At 34.4% G+C, this 27189-nt stretch overlaps 1 protein-coding gene across 2 annotated transcripts in view; it reads right to left on the reverse strand.

Annotated features, from left to right (window-relative positions):
* The window catches only part of LOC108359836 (uncharacterized), a 165901-nt gene that overhangs the window by 127877 nt on the left and 10835 nt on the right, over positions 1–27189 (reverse strand). For both annotated transcript variants that reach the window (XM_017611900.1, XM_017611901.1), the window contains exon 2: positions 4994–5570. In XM_017611900.1, the coding sequence (XP_017467389.1) occupies positions 4994–5390 (397 nt within the window). In that variant the 5' untranslated portion in view covers positions 5391–5570. The remainder of the gene's footprint in view (positions 1–4993; positions 5571–27189) is intronic.

A 27189-nucleotide genomic window follows, 5' to 3' on the forward strand; every position in this document is an offset into this window, starting at 1 on the left:
CAAAGTTAATTGAAATTGAATTTTTGCTAAATTAAGAAATAAATAAACAAATACGAGTATTTGGCGCTTACACTTTTGCCAAGTGTTTGCCTGATCTCCGCCAATTTGTGGTCCGTGTCCTGATGTTATAATACAAATGCAGGGATTTGCAATTTTATGCCGCCTACGAACGGCAAATGGTTTGATGATAAGCTTTTTCAAACCAGAAATATACTAGCTGGAAACGGTTTATCCCTATTTCGTCATGCCGACTAAGGCACCCAAATATTTGTTTGAAAAACTAACGTTCCCCACCTGGAGTACACGACTTGATTGTTCTTATTCTTCTTATTTGGTGCTGTAACCGCATAAGCGATCTTGGCCAAGTTCAACCAAGCACACCAGTCGTTCCTTTTCTCTGACGCCAATTGGAAATGTCAAGCGAAGCCAAGTCCTTCTCCACTTCGTCTTTCCTTCGCAGAGCGGACCTCCCTCTTCCACAACTACCACCAGCGGGTTCCCAGTTGAATACTCTCAGAGCTGGATCGTCGGTGTCCATTCGAACGACATGGCCATGTCGTTGTAAAGCTCATACAGCTCATCATTAAATCCTCTGGGGTGTTCGCCATCATTGTCCATGCCTCCGTGCCATACACGAGAACAGGCACGATGAGTGACTTAAGCTAAGCGTACACGATAGAGAAATCTCTCGAGAGTTGCACTGAAATAAAAAACTCCTCTCTCGATTAAGTTTACACGGTAGATCAACTCTAGGAGACATTCACTATAGCTAGAGACAAAATAGAGAAATCTCAACTTTTATCTATCACGTACTCTACAAGCTGTGTACACGGACAATAGTTACCTCTCGCCTAGAGTTAGTTTTCTATCTCGAATTGTTGTCAACGCTTGTGGTATGTATATATGTATTTATATCAAAGCCACAATGTAGAAAATATAGTTGACGCCATCAGCGGAGCGCTAACCCTTCGTCAATTTGACAGCATTCACCTATTTTCTGACGTCATGAAATACATTTTCGCAATATGAACAAGAATTAAATTTTCAAATTGTGCTTATTTGCTGAAAAAAATTTTACATAAAAGTAGACAAATACACTTAAAAATTAAACATGGCAACCTTTATCTTCGGTACTATGTGTACTTTTACTTTGGACTCGCATCATACAACCTTTAATATTTAAAATTCCAGCCCAACTACTACATATATGTATGTAGGTATTCACCAAGTTGAGCAAATGGCCTGGCACTCTGACAAAACAGCCGATAACTCAAGCAACGACTATTGCCAGAGTGCTAGACCACCTGCTCAATTTGTGAATACCCCTTATGTTTTAACCAATAATTATGCCCCTTTGCAAAGGACGGAGGCTATTGGAAAATCCATTGATATACCGATGAAGATAAGAGGGTACATTATTTGGCTACGTTCTAATTGCACTTAAAATTGTGTGCTTGTATCGAATATATGATTTAATGTCGCAGCCATTTCAAAATTTAACAATCTGTAATGAAATTCATTGTCAAAACTAGCCAATACGTCTCCGTAGAGCAAAAAGTCTATTTAGCTTGTTAAATAGAGCGTAGAGTTGTCGTAGAGTTTTCGATCTAGCTTCGTTGGACTGTGTACACGGCGAAAAAATCTCGCTAAATAACTCTCACATAGACTTTGTAGGTGAGTCTCTCGTAGAGCTCTATTGAGTGTTTACACGTCTCTAGTGAGATTTTTGTCTAAATCTAGCGTTTTTTCTCTACCGTGTACACTTAGCTTTATAGAGTGTGATTTTTGTACGACGAGAGAGGAATTTACTTCTCAATAGCCTACTAGTCCATTGGATTTCAAGCAAGAATGATAGAATACAAGATTGCGCCGATCAGAGAGGATTTTTGAGAATAACTTTTGTGTGACGTCACACTGGTGCAATTGCGAGAGAGAAATGCCAAAACGTGAGCAAGAATGGAAGAAGAAGAAAAAATGTTGCAAGGAAAACGTAAACATGTTGCACCAGTGTGACGTCATGCAAACAACGATTCTGTCAAATTCGTTAAGAGAGGAATAGCGGTGCGAGATCGGCGCAACCTTTGTATTCTCTCAATCGTGGATTTCAAGGCTGACATTATTATTTATTGCTGTTAATGCTGGTTCCTAAATGAACGAAGTCGTCTACTTTTTCAGACTTGTAACTGTCAACAGTGACGTGGGTGGCAAGACACTTATAGCGTTTTCGTTTCTACCGAAAAATGTTACCTCCTCATTGCCCTCTAAGCATAAACACTAAGGCCCGTTTTCACCATCTCTGGTTAACACTAATCTCCAGTTAAACATCGTTACCGACGTTATCGACACAATGTTATATGCATGGAGTCAGAAACGTCGGTAACAATGTTTAACTGGGGATTAGTGTTAACCAGAGATGGTGAAAACTGCCCTAAGAACCGGGCAAATAAGAGGCAACATATTTTGTAGAAATGAAAACGCCATTATACTCTGACTGTTTGTCTGATGACAGGAGATACTTCATTTTGTCCTCCTTCCCCACCAGACCCATTCGCTTTGCTTCTCTATCTAATTCCGAGAAGACAGAAAAGCCCTTGTTTTTTTGGGATAGCTTACGATGAGGAAATGTGAAAAACACACCTTTTTCAACAGAGTTTAGATCCGCCTCTGTGCAAAAGTTTACTTGATACATTTCCATTACTTATGTATCTATGCTAAAGCTCAGTGGGTGCGTAGCAGTTGGTTGCAAAGAAGATGGGAAAAAGAGAGAAGGGTAATAGCTAATGTCGCTAATGAGACTTACTTTGCATAACAATAGTTATCTTTGCAAATCTATTTTTGCGCATTTTTGAAGGTATTTATGTATTTTTTAGGTACACAAATACTATGTATGAACATACATAAGTACATGTGTGAGGACATGATTTCTAACGTGGGGCATGGCGTATGAGCAAAATCTATGTACTTATGTACACTGGCGATCGAAACCGAGTGCTTGTACGACATTTTATTACTTACAGTAACATAACTTTTTCAATTATAAGCGGATGCCTAGTATACAGAAAAACTAAGCTTAATAAAGAAACAAGAGATTCACAGCAAAAACGCAAGTCAACTCTATTCACTCAGTTTTGAACTTTTCTGGAGACTCCATTGTCTTTAATAGCGATTTCCATACGTCTGGATATGCTCTCTACTGAGTTTTCCATGATTTCTTGGAATATTACTTTGTAGCCTAAAGCGCATACCCTGAGGAAGAAGTTGTTTGCCATCAGGACGGAGATCCAAAGGATTCTGAAAATTATTCGATACCGCCGGCTGCTGGAGCAAAATTTTCAGGTAATGCAGTGGCCAGCACAAATCCCAGGCCTCAACGCCATCGAAAAACTGAGCGCTGTGGTCAAGAGAGGATTAGCAAAGCACAAGCGAGCTACGAAGAACATGGAAGAGTTTTGGAGTCGAGTAAAATTATAACGGGGTAATATTCCAAGCGAAATCATTGAAAACTCAGTAGAGAGCATATCCAGACGTATGCAAATCGCTATTAAAGACAAGGTAGTCTCCACAATCCTCTTGATATCAACCTCCTAAATCTCAAAACAGAAAAGTTCAAAACTGAGTGATTAGAGTTGCCTTGCGATTTTGCTGTGTATCGCTCGTTTCTTTTATAAGTTTATTTTTTTTTTTTTTGTATACTAGGCTTTATTCCTTAGATAATTAGGACCAATTGCTGGAAATTTCAAAGGAATCCGCTTATTATTAAAAAAGTTATGTTACTGTAAGTAATAAAAAGTCGTACATACAATCGGTTTTGATCCCCAGTGTATGTCTTACCTCAAAGTTACACGTTCAAATTTTATCTTTCTTGTTTGTAGGGGTTGTCAAAATCACTTGAATTTAACACTGTGTAGGCCACAAGCAATTTAATGGGCGATTTGCCATTGTCATGTTCAAAGCTGTGATCAGCTGTTAAACTTGAAAAAAAGTGAATATTGTCTTAAAAGTAAAATTGAGCACGAGCTAATACGTAATTTGACATAATTAATGAAAAAAAATTCTAAGAAAAGTTTTATTAGTGGTTAGTAAAAAAAGAAAAAATCGACCCGCGGTCCACGTTAACGACTAAATTATTTGAAGTTATTTCTTTCCATTTAAGTAATATAAGTTCTAAATAAAAAACAAAACGGACCATAAATACGGGGTTTTCAAATATCTCTACACTTGCACCACCTATCGGATTAATTAATCTTTCATACGGCATTTTCATCGGGTTATGAGCCAAGCTGGAAGTTTCAAGTATCCAGCTCATCGGAAATATGGTTAAAAATTGATTGTAAATTTTGATTACACATGAAGGCGAAACTTAATAAAAGCTTGTAAAAAAGGGTGAAAGTGCTGGTGAATTGACCATTCAACCCGCAAGTTAGCTTGCAATCTTAATAGTTAGCTTGCAATCTTAATAGTTATATTTTGATTTTTTCAACCAAGAGTTGTCGTTATTTTTTAATAAAAACTTTTCAATAGTATTGGGACCTCTATCTTTAGATTTCGGCTTGTTGATTGCAACGAATTGAATGTGTTCATAAAAACGCAACTACATATACGTACATACGAAAAATTCGAAAACTCAATTAATAGCGATTATTTTTCATCGAAAAAAATCATAACATAACGAAATAAATAAGGATCTCCTTTTATGAGACAATCAAAGTAATGGCTGTTTCATGTCGTGGAAACCGGAAATGGATAGTTATTTTTTCCTTTTACTGGCATCCTAGAATTATCCAATTATCTTAATCAATTATCGAAATATGAAGATTTCTTTGTAACTGTTGAGTTTTAAAAATAATAAAACATTTGCCGAGTTGGCCATCCATGGTTGTGGTGGGAGGCGCCTGTTCAATCATAAATCGAAATTGTTAAAAGTTTATCTCAACTATTCTCCGTTATGATTTTCAGAATTCTTCATTCAGAAATTAACGTCTCTTTTACTTACATGAATTCTTCCATTGTTGGAATTTGTGATACAAAAAGCAGGAGCAAATGAAAAATATCACCGATACAATAAGCAGCGTGAGTATCACACCAATCCAAATGTCGCTGACCACTGCCGGTATCTCGGTCTCATGATGCGGATGTATGACGTGATGCTGGGATATCTGACCAGTAACCAGTGGGCCAGCGAAGGAATCGAGGAACTCATTTGACCCGCTGACCGCCACTTCGACTTCCTTGCGATCCACTGTTATGTTGCCAAATGTGGAGTCTAGACCAAGTGCCAGACGTTCCAGCTTGTTAATGAGTATCGAATAGTTCTGAGGCAGCTCGAACAGCTCCACTGTGTCTGGAGTATTGATTGTGGAATTTGTGGTAAATACTTGCAACTCTGACATGTTATGTTGTTGCTTTGTTCTTTGTGTTTCTATTTGCAAGTTTATTATGTGTAGTGCTCTTAGGATACCAAAATTGTGTTTCACAAGTTATCGTCTTTTATTCTCACGGAGTTTCATTAATTGTTGTTAAATGTGCTCAGAAATATTTTTCGACTTTATTCGCGCAGCTTCATGTCGCAACTGAAAATATGCGAAGGTGTAAAATGACAAAATTTTAGCAAAGTTTTGAAAGTTTTGCCACCGCCATTGACGTGTCGATGCCGCTGTATTTGTCGGGACTTTGGGCCTGCCTGGTCGAGGTGGTAAGTAATGCGCGGGAACGCGTGCGCTATGGCACGCTGGCGAGTGTTCAATTCAAAATATTATTAGCACACTTATGTTAATAAATTGGGTTAATAATTTTAAATCAAAACAATTCTAAGAGGTTCCTCAGCTAGCTGCATACCTACTAGAGACCTGCACGAGGGATTCCGGCATCGTATGAGTACGAGTATTAGCAGCATCAGACGATTACAATTTTGGCTTCGCCGCAAGCGCGTCACGTGGGAAAAGTTGAGAGAAATGTAACAAATACACATGTTTGAGACATCGCTATTAATAACGAAATAAATCAAAAGATTTAATAATTTACCGGCTAAAGAAGAAGTGAATTAATTGTAAAAACAACCTTTATTGAACTTTTTATTTAATTTCATAATTCATATGTATTTTATAATAGAGAACTGTGTTGTGTTGCATCCTCCAAGCTTTAACTTTCTAAATATGTTCTTTTGCCCTATAAAATACGCTTTGCAGAACTACTTCAGACGTGCAGAATTTATAATTTGTTTAGAGCTTTACCATACGTGACTGGAGACTGTTGCTCCAATCGCGAAATATTCGCCCGATTTTATTTTATTTAGCACTTCTGTTTTGCCGTAAAATTTTTCTTTCTAATGCTTACAGGCTAACCTAATATTCGCGGCTTGCGTTTTGGTACGCATGCCGTCGAATTTGTTTTTTTGCGTCACCCGAAATTGACTTGCATGCGTTTGCATTTGATTTCATTGAGCGAAACGTCAAATCAATATGTCACACAGAACAAAAATTGGAAATTGAGTTAGCTTCATACGCACGCCGTTCAATTTCGGTTGATCTAATACAAGTTGCATGTGCATGAGAAATTTTTGACAATAAATTGGCGTGCGTGAATATTAGGTTAGCCTGTTACGCGTTCAATAAATTTTAAAGTTTTGTCGTTTTGACAAATATTTCAAATTGAACTTCGCTCATCGTAATTTACATACAACTTTCCTCGCTTTGCTTGACAGTTCAAACTTTGACAACAAAGCGTGAAACGCAGAAGGTATGCTACAATAAACGCTTTGACAGCTTTTGCGTTCTCCTTTTCCTCCATATTTTTTATCTGTAAAATAGATAACAATATAATAATAAGCATTAATAATAGCAATAAAAATTACTATTTACCCTATTTTTGTCATTAAATGCAAATGCAAGCGCACGAGAAAAGATACATGTAGACAGCTGATCGCCAAAGCGGGCAAAAGTTGAGAGTTGCCCAAGATTTTGCTTCGTTTTGCTTTGCTTTGCTTCAAACGTTTTTTATGTGAGCGTACTCATGCATATGCCTACATCGATCTTATATGTCAAAGCAAAGAACTATCAAGCAAAGCGAAGAAAGTTGTATGTGAATCAGCCTTAAACGTCTCATATGAAAATGATGAATGATGAAAAAAATATCCGTTTGCTACCAAGTAAAACGATAATTTGTCTACGATGTCAAATTTAAATTCAAATATTCGCATCGTTTCTATTCATACTCGGCGATTATTAACTTGTTACCTATATATTTACTTACTCGTGCAGGTCTCTAACATACATGTGCGCACATTGTAAGCGCATAAGTGTGGATAATTGTATGTATATACATGCATACATATGTATATAAGTACATATATACATATATATGAAATGTGTATATCAAGGTAAAGTATTTGCCCCGCGATCTTTCACATGGGAACACATTGGGTTGCGAGTATATTTGTAAAAGTATATTGTATTGTTAGCATTTTAGCGAATAATTTGAAGTAATAATTTTTGCAAAAATTGCGTTTTTTACTTGAAGTCAGTAAACCAATGAATTGTTGTTTTTGCGGACTTAGTAAAAAGAAGAAAACATTAACAATTCCAGTCCAATGTATTACAAAGTTAAAACTTCTGTTGAAAAACGTCTTAGAGCTGATATTTTCTTTAATTTATAGTATAAATATTAGACTACATCACTCCCCATACAAAAAAAAAAAAAAAAAAAATCGGTACTGTTTTTCCATTGGAATTATAAAATCTATTATATTTTAAGACGTCCACCAAAATATTTCGGAAAAATATTAAGATTTAAGCCAGCTGGACCGCTTAGAAAACACCTCCAAAAATGGAGTTTTTTATGAATTAAAATAGTTTCTTAAAGATGTTTTTTGAAAAAACCCGCTCAAATGACAAAACGGGTTAAGCTTAAAAAATTTACACCACAAAATTTTTTTTGAACGGAATCGTAATAATGAGATTATTGATGCTGTTTTTAAGTTTTTTCAAAGATTGATATAACTTAATAAATGATAATAAATAGGTTGAATAACTGAACCTAAATTCTTCCGATTTGGACTTGTGAGGTATCATTGGAAAGGTATTTCCAATCACCCCTTTTTTTCTCTGCTAATAGGCTCATTCAAAGGATGAAAGAGAGAGGTAGTATGAACGATCATCATTCAAAGTTGACTTAAGATGTTTTGGTATTTGAAAAAAAGGGACACGAATGATTTTTTTGCACATAAATAAATATAGTGGGAAAATACCTTTCTTCCGAGATCCCACAAGTCTAAATCATAATAGATTTGGCCCAGTTATTTAAGTTTTTCGTAAATCAATCTTTGAAAAAAGTAAAAAAACAGCATCAAAAATCTCATTATTATGATTCCGTTGAAAAGTTTTTTAAATATTTTTATGCAGAGTTTTTAAGCTGTTTTGTCATTTGAGTAGACTTTTTTCAAAAACTTCTTTAAGAATTATTCATAAATAACTCAATTTTTGGAGGTATTTTCAAATCGGTCCAGATCGCTTAAATCTTAATATTTTTCCGAAATATTTTGGTGGACGTCTCAAAATATAATAAATTTTGTAATCTCGCAACTCGAAAACCCGCAACTTTTTTTGGTGATGCAGTTTAATAAATATGTAGCAAAGTTGGCTCTATGCGGCGCACCGTGGTTCCAAATAAACGAAAAGCGGAACAAATTCAATATTTCGCAAACAGTTAGCCCAATCGAGCTATACGAATTTAGAAAATTCAAAATAGCCAAAAAAGGCTGCATATATGCATTTTTATTCACCATCATCAATTTCTTTAATCTGACTATGGATTTGTAATTATCGTTGTCTAATAGTTTGGCAATAATTCCCGCGGGATTTATTTCCCAAAGAAAAGGAAATAACGCCCGCTTGATTTATTTCATAAAGAAGGAAATTAAGCCCGTGAGTAGTATTTTCTCTGGCTTTATTTTACTGAAACATTGCAATTATGTATGCAGGCATACATTTGTATAAAATGGAATGTATTTTAAACGAATTACTATATTTTTGCTGCAGTGTAGTTCTGCGTTGAATTCCCTTCTGCAGTATACGCATAAAATCGAACGGTATTTTTCATGTTCCTTTTTTTGTTGAAACTTTGAATTATTTAATTTTCATACACATGTACATACATACAAACATATGTATTAATTACATGCATTGAACTTAGTAAATTTCAATTTCTTCTTATAGTAAAGGAAAATGGAGACAAGAGCCAAAATAAAATTTGTTTAGGAAATGAAGACCTCGGGCGTTATTGCCATATCGGAAATAAAATAGTACCCACCGGCAAAGGGCAATAAAGCCCGCAGGCTTAAATTCTTTTTCGCAAAGGCAATAACGCCCGCGGGCTTTGTTTCTTTTTTTTAGGAAATAAATCCATGGGCGTAATTTCTCGCTCGTTATTGCAGTTATATCGTTATTTAAGTTTTTTCAAAGATTGATATAACTTAATAAATGATAATAAATAGGTTGAATAACTGAACCTAAATTCTTCCGATTTGGACATGTGAGGTATCATTGGAAAGGTATTTCCAATCACCCCTTTTATTTCTCTGCTAATAAGCTCATTCAAAGGATGAAAGAGAGAGGGAGTATGAACGATCATCATTCAAAGTTGACTTAAGATGTTTTGGTATTTGAAAAAAAGGGACACGAATGATTTTTTTGCACATAAATAAATATAGTGGGAAAATACCTTTCTTCCGAGATCCCACAAGTCTAAATCATAATAGTTTTGGCCCAGTTATTTAAGTTTTTCGTAAATCAATCTTTGAAAAAAGTAAAAAAACAGCATCAAAAATCTCATTATTATGATTCCGTTGATAAGTTTTTTAAATACTTTTATGCAGAGTTTTTAAGCTGTTTTGTCATTTGAGTAGACTTTTTTCAAAAACTTCTTTAAGAAACTATTTTTATTCATAAATAACTCAATTTTTGGAGGTATTTTCAAATCGGTCCAGATCGCTTAAATCTTAATATTTTTCCGAAATATTTTGGTGGACGTCTCAAAATATAATAAATTTTGTAATCTCGCAACTCGAAAACCCGCAACTTTTTTTGGTGATGCAGTTTAATAAATATGTAGCAAAGTTGGCTCTATGCGGCGCACCGTGGTTCCAAATAAACGAAAAGCGGAACAAATTCAATATTTCGCAAACAGTTAGCCCAATCGAGCTATACGAATTTAGAAAATTCAAAATAGCCAAAAAAGGCTGCATATATGCATTTTTATTCACCATCATCAATTTCTTTAATCTGACTATGGATTTGTAATTATCGTTGTCTAATAGTTTGGCAATAATTCCCGCGGGATTTATTTCCCAAAGAAAAGGAAATAACGCCCGCTTGATTTATTTCATAAAGAAGGAAATTAAGCCCGTGAGTAGTATTTTCTCTGGCTTTATTTTACTGAAACATTGCAATTATGTATGCAGGCATACATTTGTATAAAATGGAATGTATTTTAAACGAATTACTATATTTTTGCATGCAGTGTAGTTCTGCGTTGAATTCCCTTCTGCAGTATACGCATAAAATCGAACGGTATTTTGCATGTTCCTTTTTTTGTTGAAACTTTGAATTATTTAATTTTCATACACATGTACATACATACAAACATATGTATTAATTACATGCATTGAACTTAGTAAATTTCAATTTCTTCTTATAGTAAAGGAAAATGGAGACAAGAGCCAAAATAAAATTTGTTTAGGAAATGAAGACCTCGGGCGTTATTGCCATATCGGAAATAAAATAGTACCCACCGGCAAAGGGCAATAAAGCCCGCAGGCTTAAATTCTTTTTCGCAAAGGCAATAACGCCCGCGGGCTTTGTTTCTTTTTTTTAGGAAATAAATCCATGGGCGTAATTTCTCGCTCGTTATTGCACTCCACCTACTTAATTAAACCTCTATATACGCACGTATGTACGTATGTATGTGAAATTTTTCGGGTGTGAGAAGTAATTTTGTACGGTTTCGTAAGTTCAGTTCAAGTTATTAACCGAAACTTCAACTTTGAGTCGGTACAAGTTATCGTCAAACTACTGTAATAAAACTGTATAGATGTGTATGTTATTTAAATTTTCACCTTATGATCTGGAGTACCCTAATGCACATATGCTACACTGTACAAATGTATGCAATTCATATAAATTATTTTTAACTTATATTCTGTTGTTATACTAAACTGCGCGTGATTTATTTAATATTTTTGTTTTAAATTTTCTGGTTTATGCCGGAATAAATATTGCTGTATTGTTAAGAACGTTTTCCTTCGCAACAACTGAGCATATTTATTTGCATACTTCTTTATGACTTTATTTGATTTTACCACATTTCTGTTTTTATACTGTTGCCACACATGGGCATTAGGGTCTGTCTTATTTTGTAAATTACAAACTTCTTTAAAAGCAAAATTATTAGGAAATGTCAGTCAGTAATATCAGTTCGCTCCTATCATATTTAAAAAGTCTAAAGTTTTTTTCTTTTGAAATTCTGCAAGTATACTTTTTATGACTCTGTAAGATATTGCTTTTAAATATCGTCATCACTTTTTAAAGTAATGTAGTGAAACAAATTAATGTTCATACGGCTCTTGAAAACATTTTTTTATTTTTTGGTATCTTTTCTACATTTTACATATCCTAAACTAAACTTTTAAAATTAATTTCATGATAAAAGCGAATTTATATAAACGACCTTTTCATAAACGAAAATATATTGCGCATCTTAATGCTTACATGTTGTTGAATTTGTATATTCGCTCTGTTTACCAGTCATTTACATTAAGAGCCGGTTGTTCAATGTCTGGTTAACACAAATCGGAGGCAGAAGCTCCGGTTAAATGCAAAGACTGCTTTATCGATCACATGCTATATGCATGATGTCGAAATCGTCGATAATGATGTTTAACTGGTAGATAGTGATAACCAGACATTGAACAACTGGCCCTAAATATTGATGGCAATCAGAACCATATGATTGTGTTTATTTTTTGATATTTATTGTGACTTGGCGGGAGGTGCGAAGATGACAAAGAAAAGCGTCACGGAAATACTTTACAGCTCGAATGTTAAAGTTATCACAGAATTGCCTATAACTATATTTAATCTCCGCCATCTCTAGTTAGATTATACATTGACGTAGCTAGATTGATTAAACCAGTGGCATACATATGTATGTACATATGAAGAAGTGTCACAACGGTGCGTTCAATCTGTTCCAATTCAGGCTAACAGTGGGGAAATTGTTTTTTTGTGTCAAAAAATTTGCCTACTTTTCAAATCTTAGCCGATTTCGATAATTACACATTCCCACAAAAAAAGTGTCATGTACTTTTGGCAGTAATACCCTACCCTCATTTGTTTTGGTGCCCTGAACACGAATTTGAAGTCCGTTTTGCTCCATCACGTCAGGATTTCTTCCTAACCCAAAAAACCATGGCGCATATTATATGACAGGCAGGTTTTATGAGGTTAGAAAAAAATCCTGACGTGATACAGAAAAATCAACTTCAGATACGTGCTCAGCACATCAAAATAAATAGGGAAAATATAAACCGGGCCCGACATGTTTTTTGTGTGGTTACAGGATGGCTGTAAACAACCACACACCCACAAATACAAGTGTCGGGGTCCGGGGATCAGGCTATCTATTTTTTTTTGATGCGCCTTTTGTGCGGCTGTGTTATTTTTGAAATGTTCGTTATTCTTTTAACCTTTTAAGTGCTCCTTTTTTAACCATCGGAAAAATATCACAAATTTAACCCAAATTGAATGCAATAGTCTATAGATCAAGATGTAGTACATATTATATTTATATATCAAAATGGCAAACTTGCTAATTGCTTTCACCTGAGTGACAATCCACTTAAACCCACCAAAACCATATATTATATTCATGCCTATTATGGTATCCGACGGATTCCATCAGCTCGGATCTAATCCGATCCGTACTCGATTCACTTTTTTAAGTAAACGCTATTATTGATACCGACGGATGCACTGCGTTGCCTCTTGTGAACTGTATTGCCAACATAATCAGCTGTGCTTATATGTGTGAAGGATTTTTGTTAACATTGGTGAAATTTATTGCAAATATTAAATGGATTCTGTGGCTTTTTTATTGATTTCGATGAAAACACCAGGAGTGATATCCGACGGACTAGAAGGAAAGTCAGGGATAATGTTGTGAATGTATTCGAGTTGCCGGATGAGGTGTGAGTAAATTTATTGAAGTCTTTATTTCATTTTAACATGTGAGTTCCTTATACAGATTTGTAAAACAGTTCCGGCTTAACAAGTTAGCATTCAAGTACGTTTTGGAAATATTAATGCAGAAATTGCCTCCAGTTCGAAGATCATGTTCCATAACGCCAGAGCTTAAATTAGAAGCCTGTTTAAGGTTTTTAGCTGAAGGGGGCTATCAGAATGGTACTGGCCAAGATTTTAATATTGGCATGGCACAATCCACAGTCTCTGTAGTACTTTCTGATGTACTAAACATCTTAGAAGTCACTTTATGTCCCAGATGGATTACTTTAGCATNGGTTCAAACTTAGTGAATAATATATTTTAGCTTTTCAACATTTCGCAAACCTTTTTCCATTCGGCAATGGTTTTTGATGGCGGTCCAATCGAATTCAACTCCTCTCGCACACTTTCCCAAAATCTTTCTACCAAATCAGGTGCATTTTTAGTAAAATTTTTTGCTATGTCCGGATGCTCCTTCATTTTGGAAACTAAACATTTAAATTGCTCCCTGGTCGTTGTACGCTTCCTAAAACACATAAGTTTGTGTATTTTTTTACAATATTACAATATTAAAGCAATAAATAATTGTGATTTTTTTACATTTTATTGCTATCCATCTTATCGTTTTTAGCATGATAAAAATATAGTAAGGTAGAACCGCTGAGAGTCACTTTTAAAATTCTTGACGTTTCCAAACAATTTAATTTTTAAATTTACTCACAAACTCACACACACATTTTCATTTTCAATCTCAAGCAACAACAATTTCGAACAATTTAAATTTTTTATTTTCACTTTTATATGATTTTAAAATGTTGGCAAACTTCAAAAAAAAATCATGGCCGACAAATTGAGAACGGTTCTACCTTGCTATGTTTTTATCATGGTTTTTAGTATCCGCAGCACAATGGCGCGTGAATGACAGATAGAGAAATTTGTACGAATCACGGATCGGATGCGTTTTCAATGATGCCACTTTTTTATTTCATTCGCAAACTGCATTAACCTCTTTTGACTCATCCGCAAACTGCATTATCGAGCGTTTTCGATAATAACAAAATCTATCAAAAGTGAGTAAAACTTCCTCCGCAACCATCTGTCGGATACCATAATAGGCATGATTAACTAGCGACTATTCAAAAAAGGCGGATTACTACCATCTCGGGATGTCTCCATAAGGATTCGTATATCTCCTAATTAAAATTTAAAAAAATAATATTTAAAAATATTTGCGTAATAGTCTTTTTCCAGCGGAAAGTCTACCGCCAAAAAAAAATTAAATTCATATATCTAGTTTATTTATGAACTAATTTGGCTTCTTTTTTAACCGACTTCAAAAAAGGGCAAGGTTATCAATTCGTCGGGACATTTTTTTATTTTTTTTATGTATGTTACCGCATAACTTTGGACCACGTTAACCGATTTCTATAATTATTTTTTTTAAGCGAAAGTGTTACATCAAAGGTTGTCCCATACTAATTTGGTTTAGATCCGATCATTGGATATTAAAGAAATTAACGATAATCTTAAATTTTTATATGGGAATTGAAGTCGGGTTTGTTTTTTGCCTAAAAATTACTTGTATAATTATAATAATATGTATTGCTTATATAGGCGGAAACATTTTCGCGAAAAATGATCTAGCTAGGTAAAAACTCGTTCAAAAACAATATTAACAAAACTTTTTCAATGGAAATTTTAGTAACGTAACGTCACGCCAGATAGTTCAGCTGATTAAACAAAAAGTAGAAAAGATTTATACATTTAAACACGTGGAAAATTAACCTAAAATATTTAAAATAAATATTACTACAAAAACAGTCCTGCCCAATTTGCAGAGTTTTCTAATTTTGTAACCCAAGTCGAAATCCACTTCTGTTTTTAATATACGAAAAATATAGAAAACCCTTTTTAAATTTGTGATTTTTTAATTCTTTACTTCAGGGACCGTAAATAATAGTTACTTTTTTCAACAGCTAAACTTGGAAAGATATTTTTAAGTCGAAAATAAAAGTCCTTTCCTAATAATAAACAAACCGCTTATCCAAATTAAACAAGTTTCGTATCAACTGAAAGAGGACTAAAATAGCTTTAAAACTGAACTATTTAAACGAGGAAAGCCAGCAGAAAGACAGCTGTTGAAAAATATTTAAATAAAAATTGTTTTTTAATTACCATAGAACAAACGTTGGGTCAGGTATATGCATTTCTTTTGTATTACATTCTAAAAAAAATATAAATAGATCGATCGTTATTTCTGTTTAAAAGCTATTAAAGTTCTCTTTTATTTGGTACCAAATTTGTTTAATTTGGATAAGCGGTTTGTTTACTATCCGGAAAGACTTTTATTTCGAACTTAGAAAATGTCTGGCCAAGTTTAACTGTTGGAAAAAAATTACTGCTATTTACGGTCCCTGCTTTATTTACATTTTAGCATACAAATGTCACGTAACGCCAGATTGGAAATGCCCATATGTAGCTCTTTAACATTTACCTAGTTTCAAATATATGTACTAATCCTGAAAAAATGGAAAAAATTACACCTTGCTAGAATGACTTAGGGCCGTTTGCACCATGTCTAGTTAATTCTAACTCCCAGTTAAACATCTTTATCGACGTCGTTGATACTGGTAGTCAATGTTCAATGATTAAGTCATCGATAGCAAAGTGTATCGATAATGAACACGAAAGGTGTTTATTGCAAATGAAAGGCATTTGTGGTGGTGTAAAAGTGCTGAACAATAAAATGAAAATTGAAATAATAATTGATGGAATTATTTTCGAGACATATGTTTATATCGTCGACGATAATGTGTTAAAAACAGATCTGTTACTTGGACAGGATATATTAATTTATCCGAATGTGAGCGTAAAAATGACAGACGGTACAATGAATTTTCAACACTACAATTGTGGTAAAAATTTATCCAGATTAAATGGAAATATTTTAGCTGTTGAATGTAACAGTGGACTATAGGAAATTTGAGCCTATTTTGTGGCCAAAAGTCAATTTATTGACTTGCTTGAAATTATTTTTTTTTTGTCTTATCTTACAGAGAATACTTCATAGTAAAAACTGTATACTCTGTTTTTCGATAAATTGACACACCGTTGATTTGGTAACCCTCAAAGAGATAGTTTCGGAATTATCTGTAAACGAAAAATGTGTAGATTGATTTTGTGCCACTTTCAAATGCGTATATCTCGTAATCTATTTGCTGCTTTTCAAAAGTGAAAAGTGGAAAGAAAGAGTGACGGTTAGCAGAATATTTACCAATTAAAACTTGTATTATAGTTTTAAGGTTGTGCCAAAGAAACGTCCGCATTTAAGTGACTTTAAAGTGAAATTGTACAATTAAAAAAAAAGTTTATTTAGTGTTTTAAAAAAATTTTCAAAAACGTTAAAAGAAACCTCATCACAAATCGGTAGAATAGTCCCTGATCTCTTATTTCCCCATAATCTTATACTGCGATTTTATGCAATATTAAAGAAAATGTAAATTTTCTTAGGTAACTACTTGGTACAAAATCATGAGTTTTATGAAATAATTCACGGTGTTATAATTTAAAAGTTGGAACAAAACCTGTCAGATAACAAAGAGAAAGTCTTAAACTTAAGGTCAGTGGAGGATTCGAGTCGGTATTTAAAATAGAACGTACGAGGCATCTGTTTATTGGGTTGCGGTTCACTGGACCCCGTGTGACCATTACGCCATTTTTTGGAGGTGTGACCATTACTGGTTAATTTTTATGCGGCAAGGCCACTACTTGTAGTCCTACTACTGGACCAAGTTTTAAATTGATATCTCAACTTTTAGAATTTTGGCCACAAAATAGGTTCAAATTTCCCATAGTGCAGTGGGACGAATATTGAAACAAGCAAAATAATTGAACAACTAGTGCGTGGTATTAAAGATACAGAGGTACAAAAAAGGCTTGTTACTGTTCTGGGTGACTTCAGTGACCTATTCTCAAAAGGTTTGATAAATTTAGGTAAAACTGAGTCGGTTGAAATGCATATAGAGTTAACCTCAGATAACCTAGAGAACCTAAAAAGAAAATCGTTGCAAAAATGATCGAAGACTTATTGAATGCCGATATAATTGTGAAATAAAATTCAGAGTTTGCTAGTCCAGTTTTATTAGTAAAAAAGAAAAAATGGTGATGATAGACTATGCATTGATTATAGACGTTTGAACGAGTTGACTAAAAAAGAAATATTTCCGGTACCAAACGTTGAAGAGCGTTTGCACGAAGCTAAACAGTTTAGATATTTGTGCACTGAACCAAAACTCCATCTCTGGGTCAAAGAAAAACTTTCCTTACTTTAAGGTAGAAAACTCTTCCGAAGGATTAAAAAATTCTCCCGAATGCGTAATTTTTCTTTGGAATGTGTAAAAACGTACACGAAAATATGGAACCGTGGATGTAATATATCATTTTGAAGAAATGTGGGGCATGAAAAGAGGATAAAACTCCGCTGTTTTGTTCCCATGTTTCTGTGTGTATGTGTGTTAATAGTGGGTATTACCAGATTCCAATTGCGGCGGAAAGTCGCAAATATACTGCTTTCATAACAACGTGTGTACATAATGAATTCAAAAGAATGCCTTTTGGTTTACGAAACGCGCCAATTGTATTCCAGCGTCTAATGGCTAAAGTTCAAGAGAAAGCAAATGGTGACATGATCCACTACATGGACGATATTTTAGTGGGTGGTAATTCAGTCGACGAGCTTCTGCCCAAACTCAGACGTGTATTTAGTGTCCTGCGAGAAGTTGGACTAACGTTAAATGCAAATAAGTGTGAATTCTTTAAAGAGACAAACTTTTTAGGCCATGATGGAATCAGTCCAGGGCTTGTTAAGACAAATGCTATACAAAAGTTTGAAGAACCAAAAACTGTAACCGATATAAGAAAATTTCTCGGTTTGAGTGGTTATTTCCGGAAGTTTATTCCAGGTTATGCCCTTATATCAGAACCATTGCGACAACTAAATCCTACGTAAGGATGTACTCTTTGAGTGGACATCACGTCAATGCAAAGCATTTAATGATCTAAAAGAAAAGTTAGCCTCGAAACCTGTACTAACAGCATACCGTGCAGATGCTGAGCACGAGTTGCATAGCGATGCAAGTTCCTTAGGGTTAGCCAGCGTACTCTTGCAACGTGAGAAAGACGATTTAAAACCGATAGCTTATTATAGCCGAGCTACGAGTGAGTACGAAAGTAAATTCCATAGTTACGAATTAGACACGCTAGCGGTGGTTGAATCGCTTGAACGTTTCAAATATTACATACTGGGTAAACGCGTTAAAGTACGAAAAGACTGTAATGCAATACAAGCAACAATGAAAAAGCGTGAAATGATTCCTCGGGTAGCAAATGGTGGTTGCGTATCCAGGAGTTTGACCTCAATGTAGTTCATCGACCAGGAACGAGAATGGAGCATGTACACTGTCTCAGCCGAGCGCCGGTTGAGTTAGCCAAAGAAGTTGAAGAAGCAGATATGAAAGTTCATAAATAAGCAATTGACGAAGCAGATAGGATACATATAATGCAAATGCAGGATCCATATGTATATTAAGCAAATTTTAAAAGAAATACAAAGTAACCGAAATAATTCTCAAAATGAATACGTCATTGAAAACGACAGGCTATATCGCAAAGTTGATGGGAAACTATTGTGGGTTGTGCCAAAATCATTGCGGTATAGGGTAGTGGATTATCATCACAGCAGAACAGGTCATCTCGGTTTGGAGAAAACTTTGCAGCGCATACTAACGAAATTTTGGTTCCCGAGAATGAGATGTTATGTAACGAGTTTCTTGAAGGCGTGTGTTGAATGCGCTTACAATAAAAGACCAGGTAGTAAGAACGAAGAATACCATCATGACGATATGGATCCAGTTCCGTAAAAAACGCTTCATATCGATCATCTGGGTCCTTTCCCGAGAAGTGCGAAGAGAAACGAGCATGTTTTGGTGTTAGTGGATGCCTTCACCAAATTTAGTATACTATGAGCAGTGAAAGATACGTCAACGAAGCATGTAATTACTGTGCTTAACGAAATAAGCAGTTACTTCGGAATGCCTCAACGAATAGTAACCGATCGTGGAAGTGCATTCACCTCGAAAGAATTCCAGCAGTACTGAAAGGAAAACAACGTGAAAAGTATTTTAAACGCAGTACGAACTCCTCGAGCGAATTCACATGCTGAACGTACAAATCGAACAATACTGTCAACGACAAAAGACGACAAGCATTGGGATCAAGGAACATAAATACAGGTAGAAGCCAAAATGACGTTGCTCTCATGAGAACCAAACCTTTAAACTTCAACTTGTTTTTCTTTTATTTCTTTTATTTCCTATATTTCGTTACGCTTTGAATGTCATATCATTGTTTTTTTTTTGAATGTTCGTTAATAAAAAATTTCAATTAACATTTGAATTTTTGTAGTGTTGTGCGGTGTGTGTTAAAAATGCAACACCTGAAGCGTTGTTTTTTATGTGGTGTTTAATATAAAGCAGATACCACTAATTTTTTTAACGTGCTTCAATGTCCTTCGCGTAAGGAGCGTTGCGAAAGCAGCTGTGGGGTAGAGCTGTAGCGAAATGCCTTGCTGTGCGTTAAACATTTTAAAGGAGCAGATTTCACAAATAACCGGGAGGTACAGCAAAGGCACGTTTGATGCCAAGTGCTGTTCCTATGACCCTTATGCCGAAAAGTCCCTCCAACAACACTGCAACTCATAAATTAAAAAAAGAAAAGAACATACAAGTTAACAAATTTTAACTAAAGAAAATAAATAAATAAAAATAAACTTCAAATTTACTTAAAAACGTCAACCAGTGATATGTATTTTTTTATTTTTCCTTACACACGCTCATTTTTATTTTTACTCTCCCCAAAACTTTGACTTTTGTAGGTTTAACGTCAAATTGGCTTCTACATGTTTTTATTGTACCATGCATTGGGATGAACACCTGCGAACTATACAGTGAACAACTGAACGTATAGACGTTGAACGAGCAAAGGCTCTAAACGTATCAAGCCGAAGCAGTACAACGAAGGCGATCTGGTGTTAACTTAATAAATNCGATTTTGTAAGAAAAGAAAAAATCAACTTCCATTTTTTGTCACTCTCTTTAAATGCTTATATTTCAGGACCAAGCAGATTGTTTTAATTTTTCGGTTAAATATAGAGCANTCTAAACGTATCAAGCCGAAGCAGTACAACGAAGGCGATCTGGTGTTAACTTAATAAATAAAATGTACTGAAAAGTACTGATTTTTTAGCATGAAAAAGTCTAACGTACTGATTTCGCGCATAAAAAATCTGGCAAACCTAATGAAAACGAACCATCAAAATCCACATTTGCTAGAAGAACTCTTTATAACATACTTTGCGAATCTCTAGTAAAATCTCTTATGGAAGAGCGCATGAGCAACCAGGAAGTAATGAAGCAGTACTATACGCGCAGCGGAATTGAATCATTTTTTGGTAGACCCATTCCGGTAAGTGTTCAAACAAATATATAAATATTCAAATATAAACATATTAACTAATTGTATCTTTTATTATTTTTCCAGCCACCAACTCCGACTGGTGAAGCTGGGCCGTCCAGTATTTTACCCGGCAATAAAAAACTGCAAAATATGTATGACAGCAGCAGACAACGTTATATAAAAACCAGATTCTTATGCATTAATTGTAAGCAGCCTGTATGTCTAGGACATCCAGAACAGTTCCAAAAATGCTTCAGCTGTATCCCGCCAAAACAAGCATAAATATTATCTTATTCCTTATATGTATACATGTATTAAATAAATGTATTATATAAGAAAAAAATAAAATAAATGAAACATCGGAAGAAAACCATATATGGGTGTTTCAATTGGAAGGTCCACCACGACAAAAATAAATAAAAGTCTTATATCTAACGTATTTACGGGCCGATTTGTCTGCTTTTTTAAATATATACTGGCTATGTAAGTAGAATCATGTTTGCGTAAAATGGTCTTCCTAGGTGGCGCCAAGGTCGAGATATTTCGAAAAACCGTATTTATGGTCCGATTTGGTTTGAATTTGGCGTATGTAGTTGAAACATAATAAATCATAGATTCCCCAAAAATTTTCTCTGAATTTGCGCTAAAGTCAAAATATAAAGTATATTTGACATAAAATACATGTTTTATTTGCGTTAAAAATTCATTTAAAAGTAATATTAACAAAAATATAACGATGGAAATTTATGTCACGTGACGCCACGTCACGTGACGTTTCACACTTGGAATTGTAAAAGCAAATTGAAACAAGTTGCATTAATTCAAAAAACTCCAAAAACAACTAGAATTTCTCCAAATCATATTAAAATAAGTTTAATGAAAATAGCCATCCACAATTCACAGAGTTTTGCGATTTTGTAAGAAAAGAAAAAATCAACTTCCATTTTTTGTCACTCTCTTTAAATGCTTATATTTCAGGACCAAGCAGATTGTTTTAATTTTTCGGTTAAATATAGAGCAAATTATGTGCTATACAATGACCCAAAAAAGTTAAAGAAAACAAATGGTATTCCTTTTTTGTATCACATTGAAACGTACGACTGTCACGTATGCAACGTATGGAAATACCCATATACAAAGTCTTTTTCTTTATACTACTACATACAGGGCGTTCTAATAACTAAATTTTATAATGAATCACTTTTACTTATCAACTTAGCAAATTATATCTGCATTTCTATACATTTTGTATGGAGGTCTGGTCAGACCATGGGTGTACCATATACGTACATTGCACTGGGTGTCAGCATAAGGGCTAGACTGAAGTCCATTTCTTGAAGGAAACTTAAGCTGCCCTTACATGAGGCGATAATCGCCTGCAAAAGTTGACTTGCTGTCTACTTTGCGGCAAGCGGTTTTTGAATCACCATTTACACGTGCGATTTTTCAGGAGCAATGTTGAATCGCCTAGAAAATCGCCGCATGTAAATCTAGCTTTAGGTATAAATATTTGTACAATTCAAACCACTTTGTGTGAAAAAAGGCCTTCATTCTATTTGTTAGTACCTAATTCAATACCTGCTACTGTTTTAGCGAGTGTACATGCGAATCAGGCAGAAATTAAGATTTTCGTTTAGCGTAGTTTTTTACTGAATTATTAAATACATTGCTTTAGAATTTGTACACGTACATACATATACACTTGTGCATCTAAGGTCTATACATCGCTGCATTGATGAACTTGTACCCTAATAACCAGAAACGTAATACATACATTGCTGCACTCTGCCTGTTTATGGAAACGTATATATATCTCCCGCTTATGTACAATGGAAGATTCATACATATGCTTCTGCCCGTAAACTCTCACGAGTTTAGCCGAAGAAACCCACAAATTAGATAGTTTATAAATATATATGTACGCATATAACAATATTTTTTGAATGTAATTGTAAATTAAATTATTTGCATAAAATAAAGCTCGCCATCGAAAAGTCGAAAAGGAATGTTTTTCACAGTTACCATTCCAAGACAACAGTTTAAAAAATCTTTTTTATTTAATTTTAAACCAAATTGGCTACAACTTCGGCGTTTGGATGCGTTATTGTCGACAATTTGCCACAGGGCGATGAGACGTCGCACTATGGGCAATATAAGGCATTTGCTGATCAAAAATCTGTAACTTTTTTGTTTTTAAAGTTACGATCATGAAATTTTGCGTGTAGATAGTGTAAACCATGCATTTTTATTTCCTTTGGTTCCCGAGATATAGACCCATATGTGGACTTGGAAAACATAAAAAGTACACTTTCTGATTAAATGGAAAGCAGATATTTGAATATTGGTATTAAACGATTGTTTTTATAAAATATTACTTCAGATATATTTAAATTTTTTAGATAGATTACCCTTTATTTAAAAATATATATATTTAAAAGAAAATTTTTACTGAACTATTGCATTATAGTAGGTGCCATAAGAAAAGTATATAAAAACACCCTAATAAAAAAAATTTTCAAGAGTATACCAAATTGAGCTTTGAAAAAAGCTTATAGTTTTCTAAAAATTATTGACTAAAAATAGTATATGTTTTACATATTAAATATACATTTATCAAAATGCTTCATTTATTTGCGGTTTCAATCGCTTCACAATCTGGAATGAATTCACTTATTTTCATTAGGCGCGGAGTAGCGCCACTTATAGTACACGTAGAGCTGGAAGCTGTGCCTGTTAATACCTGGGTAACTTTTCCATCGACCATTGTAAGGAAAAGTTCATACTTGACCTGTAGTTCTTCACCATCTGTACAAATCAAAAACGGATGTAATTCATCAATTTGGGACTGTATGTTATCCACAACAGACTTTGTTTTCATTGGGGTTTCCTTTGAAAACTATTGAAATTGGTCTACAAAATCTTACTGATGAAGGCGCGGGATTTTGCCAGATAATAGAACCAGATGCTTCATCAATTAATTTCAAAGGAACACAATAAGCCGTGAACAGATTTGAGTCTGAAATCAACTCAAACTCCTCTGGAAGTTGTTCTTTGTACTCGCTTTGTCCAGATGAGCCGTCACATCCCCACTTGCTATATTAATTTTGTGCAGTTGGAGGACCTAGCAGGTAATCGTACATACTTATATTTTGCGGTCAAGTATATCCTTAAAAGTAGGCAGCTAACTTTTTTATCGAGAGTAACTTCGTATTTCTTGGTAATTCCGTATGCATGGTGTAAGGTAATTTTTTCTAAAAACTGCGGTGCGGTTGTCTAGTTTTCGAATATATAAATTGTTTTTTGTTAGGTTTAAAGATTTATTATTTATAGGGTTAAAAGCCCAGTGATACTAGTAGCGGCTCAAATCCCGAATTCTCACGTAGCGTCACTTAAAACATCATAACTTCAAATGGCACAAACTTGCGCAAACTTTTTTTTTTCGTGTAGTAGGTGCATTTTTCATGCTTTTAATGAATTCAAATTCAAAACATAGCCACGCGGCGAAAACCTTCGAATCCTTCATCGGAATTAAAAAAATGAAACAAAATGTGTGTTTTATTACAGCAGCTATTGCTGCAACCTGTTATTTCAAAATAAAATATTTATAGCTAATTTTAAATCTGAATATAACATGTAACTCAAGTCCGTATTTCTTAATAGGTCCTTGCTAGGAAGAAATTCCCAAACTGCGGATCTGAAAATTACTGCGTTGCGAGTAAAAATTTCAACAATTTGAATAAGTCAACTTCTTAGGCAATTTTCACTTGATTTCATTAAATAAACACACAAAAAATCAATACATCATTAAAGCACGCTTTATTCCCTAAATAATGATACCAAACACTTATGTTATTTACAACTTTTCAAAAATGCATTTATGATCAGCCTTTGTACTAGCTCGATCCATAGTGCGTCGTTGCGACGTCGCTCTTGCGAAGTCGTTTGGGTGAACTCGAAACGAAGTCATTTTTTAACCGACTTCCAAAAAAGGAGGAGGTTATCAGTTCGTCGGAATATATATATATTTTTTTTTTTTATGTACTATGTATGTTACCGCATAACTTTGGGCCACGTCTAGGTAGTGTCTAAGAGGAGGTCCCATACTAATCTGGTTAAGATCCGATCAGTGGGTCATGAGATATATATATATATATTTTTTATATGAGAGTTGAAGTCGGTTTTTTTTGCTAAAAATTACTTGTTCCATACAAAATTTAACGTCGTTCCGACGTCGTTTTTTCTCATCGAATCAAAGTCGTTGCGACGTTGCAACGCACAGTGTTTCGACTATATGGAGGCAGGTAGAAAAAAGTCATGGTGACCGTTGATAAAAAACCGGTTGGACGTAGAGAGGGAAAAGTAAAAGTCATAAATACCAAATTTTACATTATTTACTCACCCCCCTTCTTCACGAACGATACATTTCCAAAAAAATACGGGACTAGGCGCGATGCCGACTAATCAGTTTAGTTGCCTTTGGCGATTAACCCTTTAAAGAAAGTGTTTCTTTTCCAACTGTAATCAATTATATAAATGTCGTGAAATATTCAGGTGAAGGTATTTACCATTTATTTGGTACTTTCCTATTTTCTTACCAAAAAATTTACTTTGAAATGTAGATGCTAAAGATTATTAAAAAAAAAAAATGTGAGTACCGGTCCGTCAGGTCTTGACATTAGACGAATGTTTTAGAGAATTTTATGTAGTTTTCGAATATATAATTTGATCTTTGCGCGCGACTTTGCAAATATATGTAATTTTTAATTTTCTTAATTTTTGATTTTCAGCTTCTTTTTGCATAATTTCGCGAAAAGAATTTTTCGAACAATGAAAAAATCTCAACAGAAAAAGCGAGTATTTACACCTAAGTCATTTTATAGTATAACCTTTGTTTTCTGAGAGTGGAAAGCAGGAAACAAGAATTAACCAAAATTCCATCACATTTAATGACTGTGCCCACATTTTTTGTGAGTTTTGGACGTTATAGTGGTCCAATCTTTCTCATATTTTATATTTCGGTTTTTCTAATAAAATAAAGACTACAAACTAAATTTCAACGAAATCGGATGAAATTTAATGTTTCCGCCCACAAGAGTAGAGGGCGTATTCCATCTTTATCAAATTTCATAATTCTCTATTTCTAAGTAAAACTAGAGCACATGTCAAGTTTCAGTGAAATCGGTGCAGGTGTACTATTATTTCCACCTGCATCCATATAGTCGAAACACTGTGCGACGTTGGTCTGTTGAAGTCGTTTGGGTGAACTCGAAACGACTCCGTTTCTTCGAACCCACAAGTTTTTTGAGGAACCTTCCGTCTGGGTTGGACAAGTTTACGGTTGCCAGACGTACTTATTTTATCAGTGCAGTACTGATTTTTCAACTCTTGTACTTATTTTATTCATTTCTTCAATCAGTACGCTAATATCCTGATTTTTCAAAATTTGTACTGATTTGTACTGAATTTTCAATTCAAACAGAATACTTTAGGATTTTTATAAGGTTTTTACATAAAGTTGGAACTTCCTTAAACTCTACTGTAAAAAATAAGAAGAAAATAATGTTTGATATGCCCAAGAAACTAATACAACAAAAAGATCAATCGTTTTACGGTCATATCGCCGTGTCGCTACGTACCATTCGCGATAATATGATGGAGCTTAAATTATTCAAAATGAAGGCTGACGTTTTTTTTTTGGTGTGTGTTGTTAGATATCTCGAAAAGAACTTTCAGTTTAATAACAACAAATTTGCCTATACCCATGATACAATAATTTTTAGAAGGTAGTTTCACTTCAAAATTTTTGACATAAACCGTGTCTGTGACAAACACGCAATGTGGCCACTGCTACGATATAGAACTTGGGGATTATCGATTGTTATTTTAGATATTTTTTAACAGAACATGTAAAGATTTATATGTTTCATAACTAATCACTTAATTTTTAATATAAATATACGTATTTTTGCCACTGCTAATCACATTAATAAAAATCATAAAAATGAAAATATAACAGCAATATTTCTTGTTTATAATGGATTAGATCCATCGCACAGCACGGACTTTATCGGCCGCCAATTTAGATGTGCTCGCTAGTCTTTCCATTGCACCACAACTTATTGGTCAGAGCGATTAAGCTGGTGTAATGTGCGCACCTCCATACATCTTCATGTACATATTTCAAGCGAGCCCTATCATTTAAATAGGCGGCCGATAAAGTCTGTGGTGTGCGGTGGCTCTTATAGCTGTGTCCTTACATCTATTCCGTGTGTTGCAATATCCACGAAAGCAGCAGTTAATTTTTTATGAAGAAAATTATTACAAAATATTCGAAAATTTCTCTACTTATATGTTTGGCTTTTCTTTGTTTTATTTTTCCAACGTCAAAAGCTGGATTTTTTTTTTT

The sequence above is a fragment of the Rhagoletis zephyria genome, unplaced genomic scaffold (genome assembly GCF_001687245.7).
Source record: "Rhagoletis zephyria isolate East Lansing unplaced genomic scaffold, Rhagoletis_zephyria_1.1 Rzeph_scaffold_00475, whole genome shotgun sequence".
NCBI lineage: Eukaryota > Metazoa > Arthropoda > Insecta > Diptera > Tephritidae > Rhagoletis > Rhagoletis zephyria.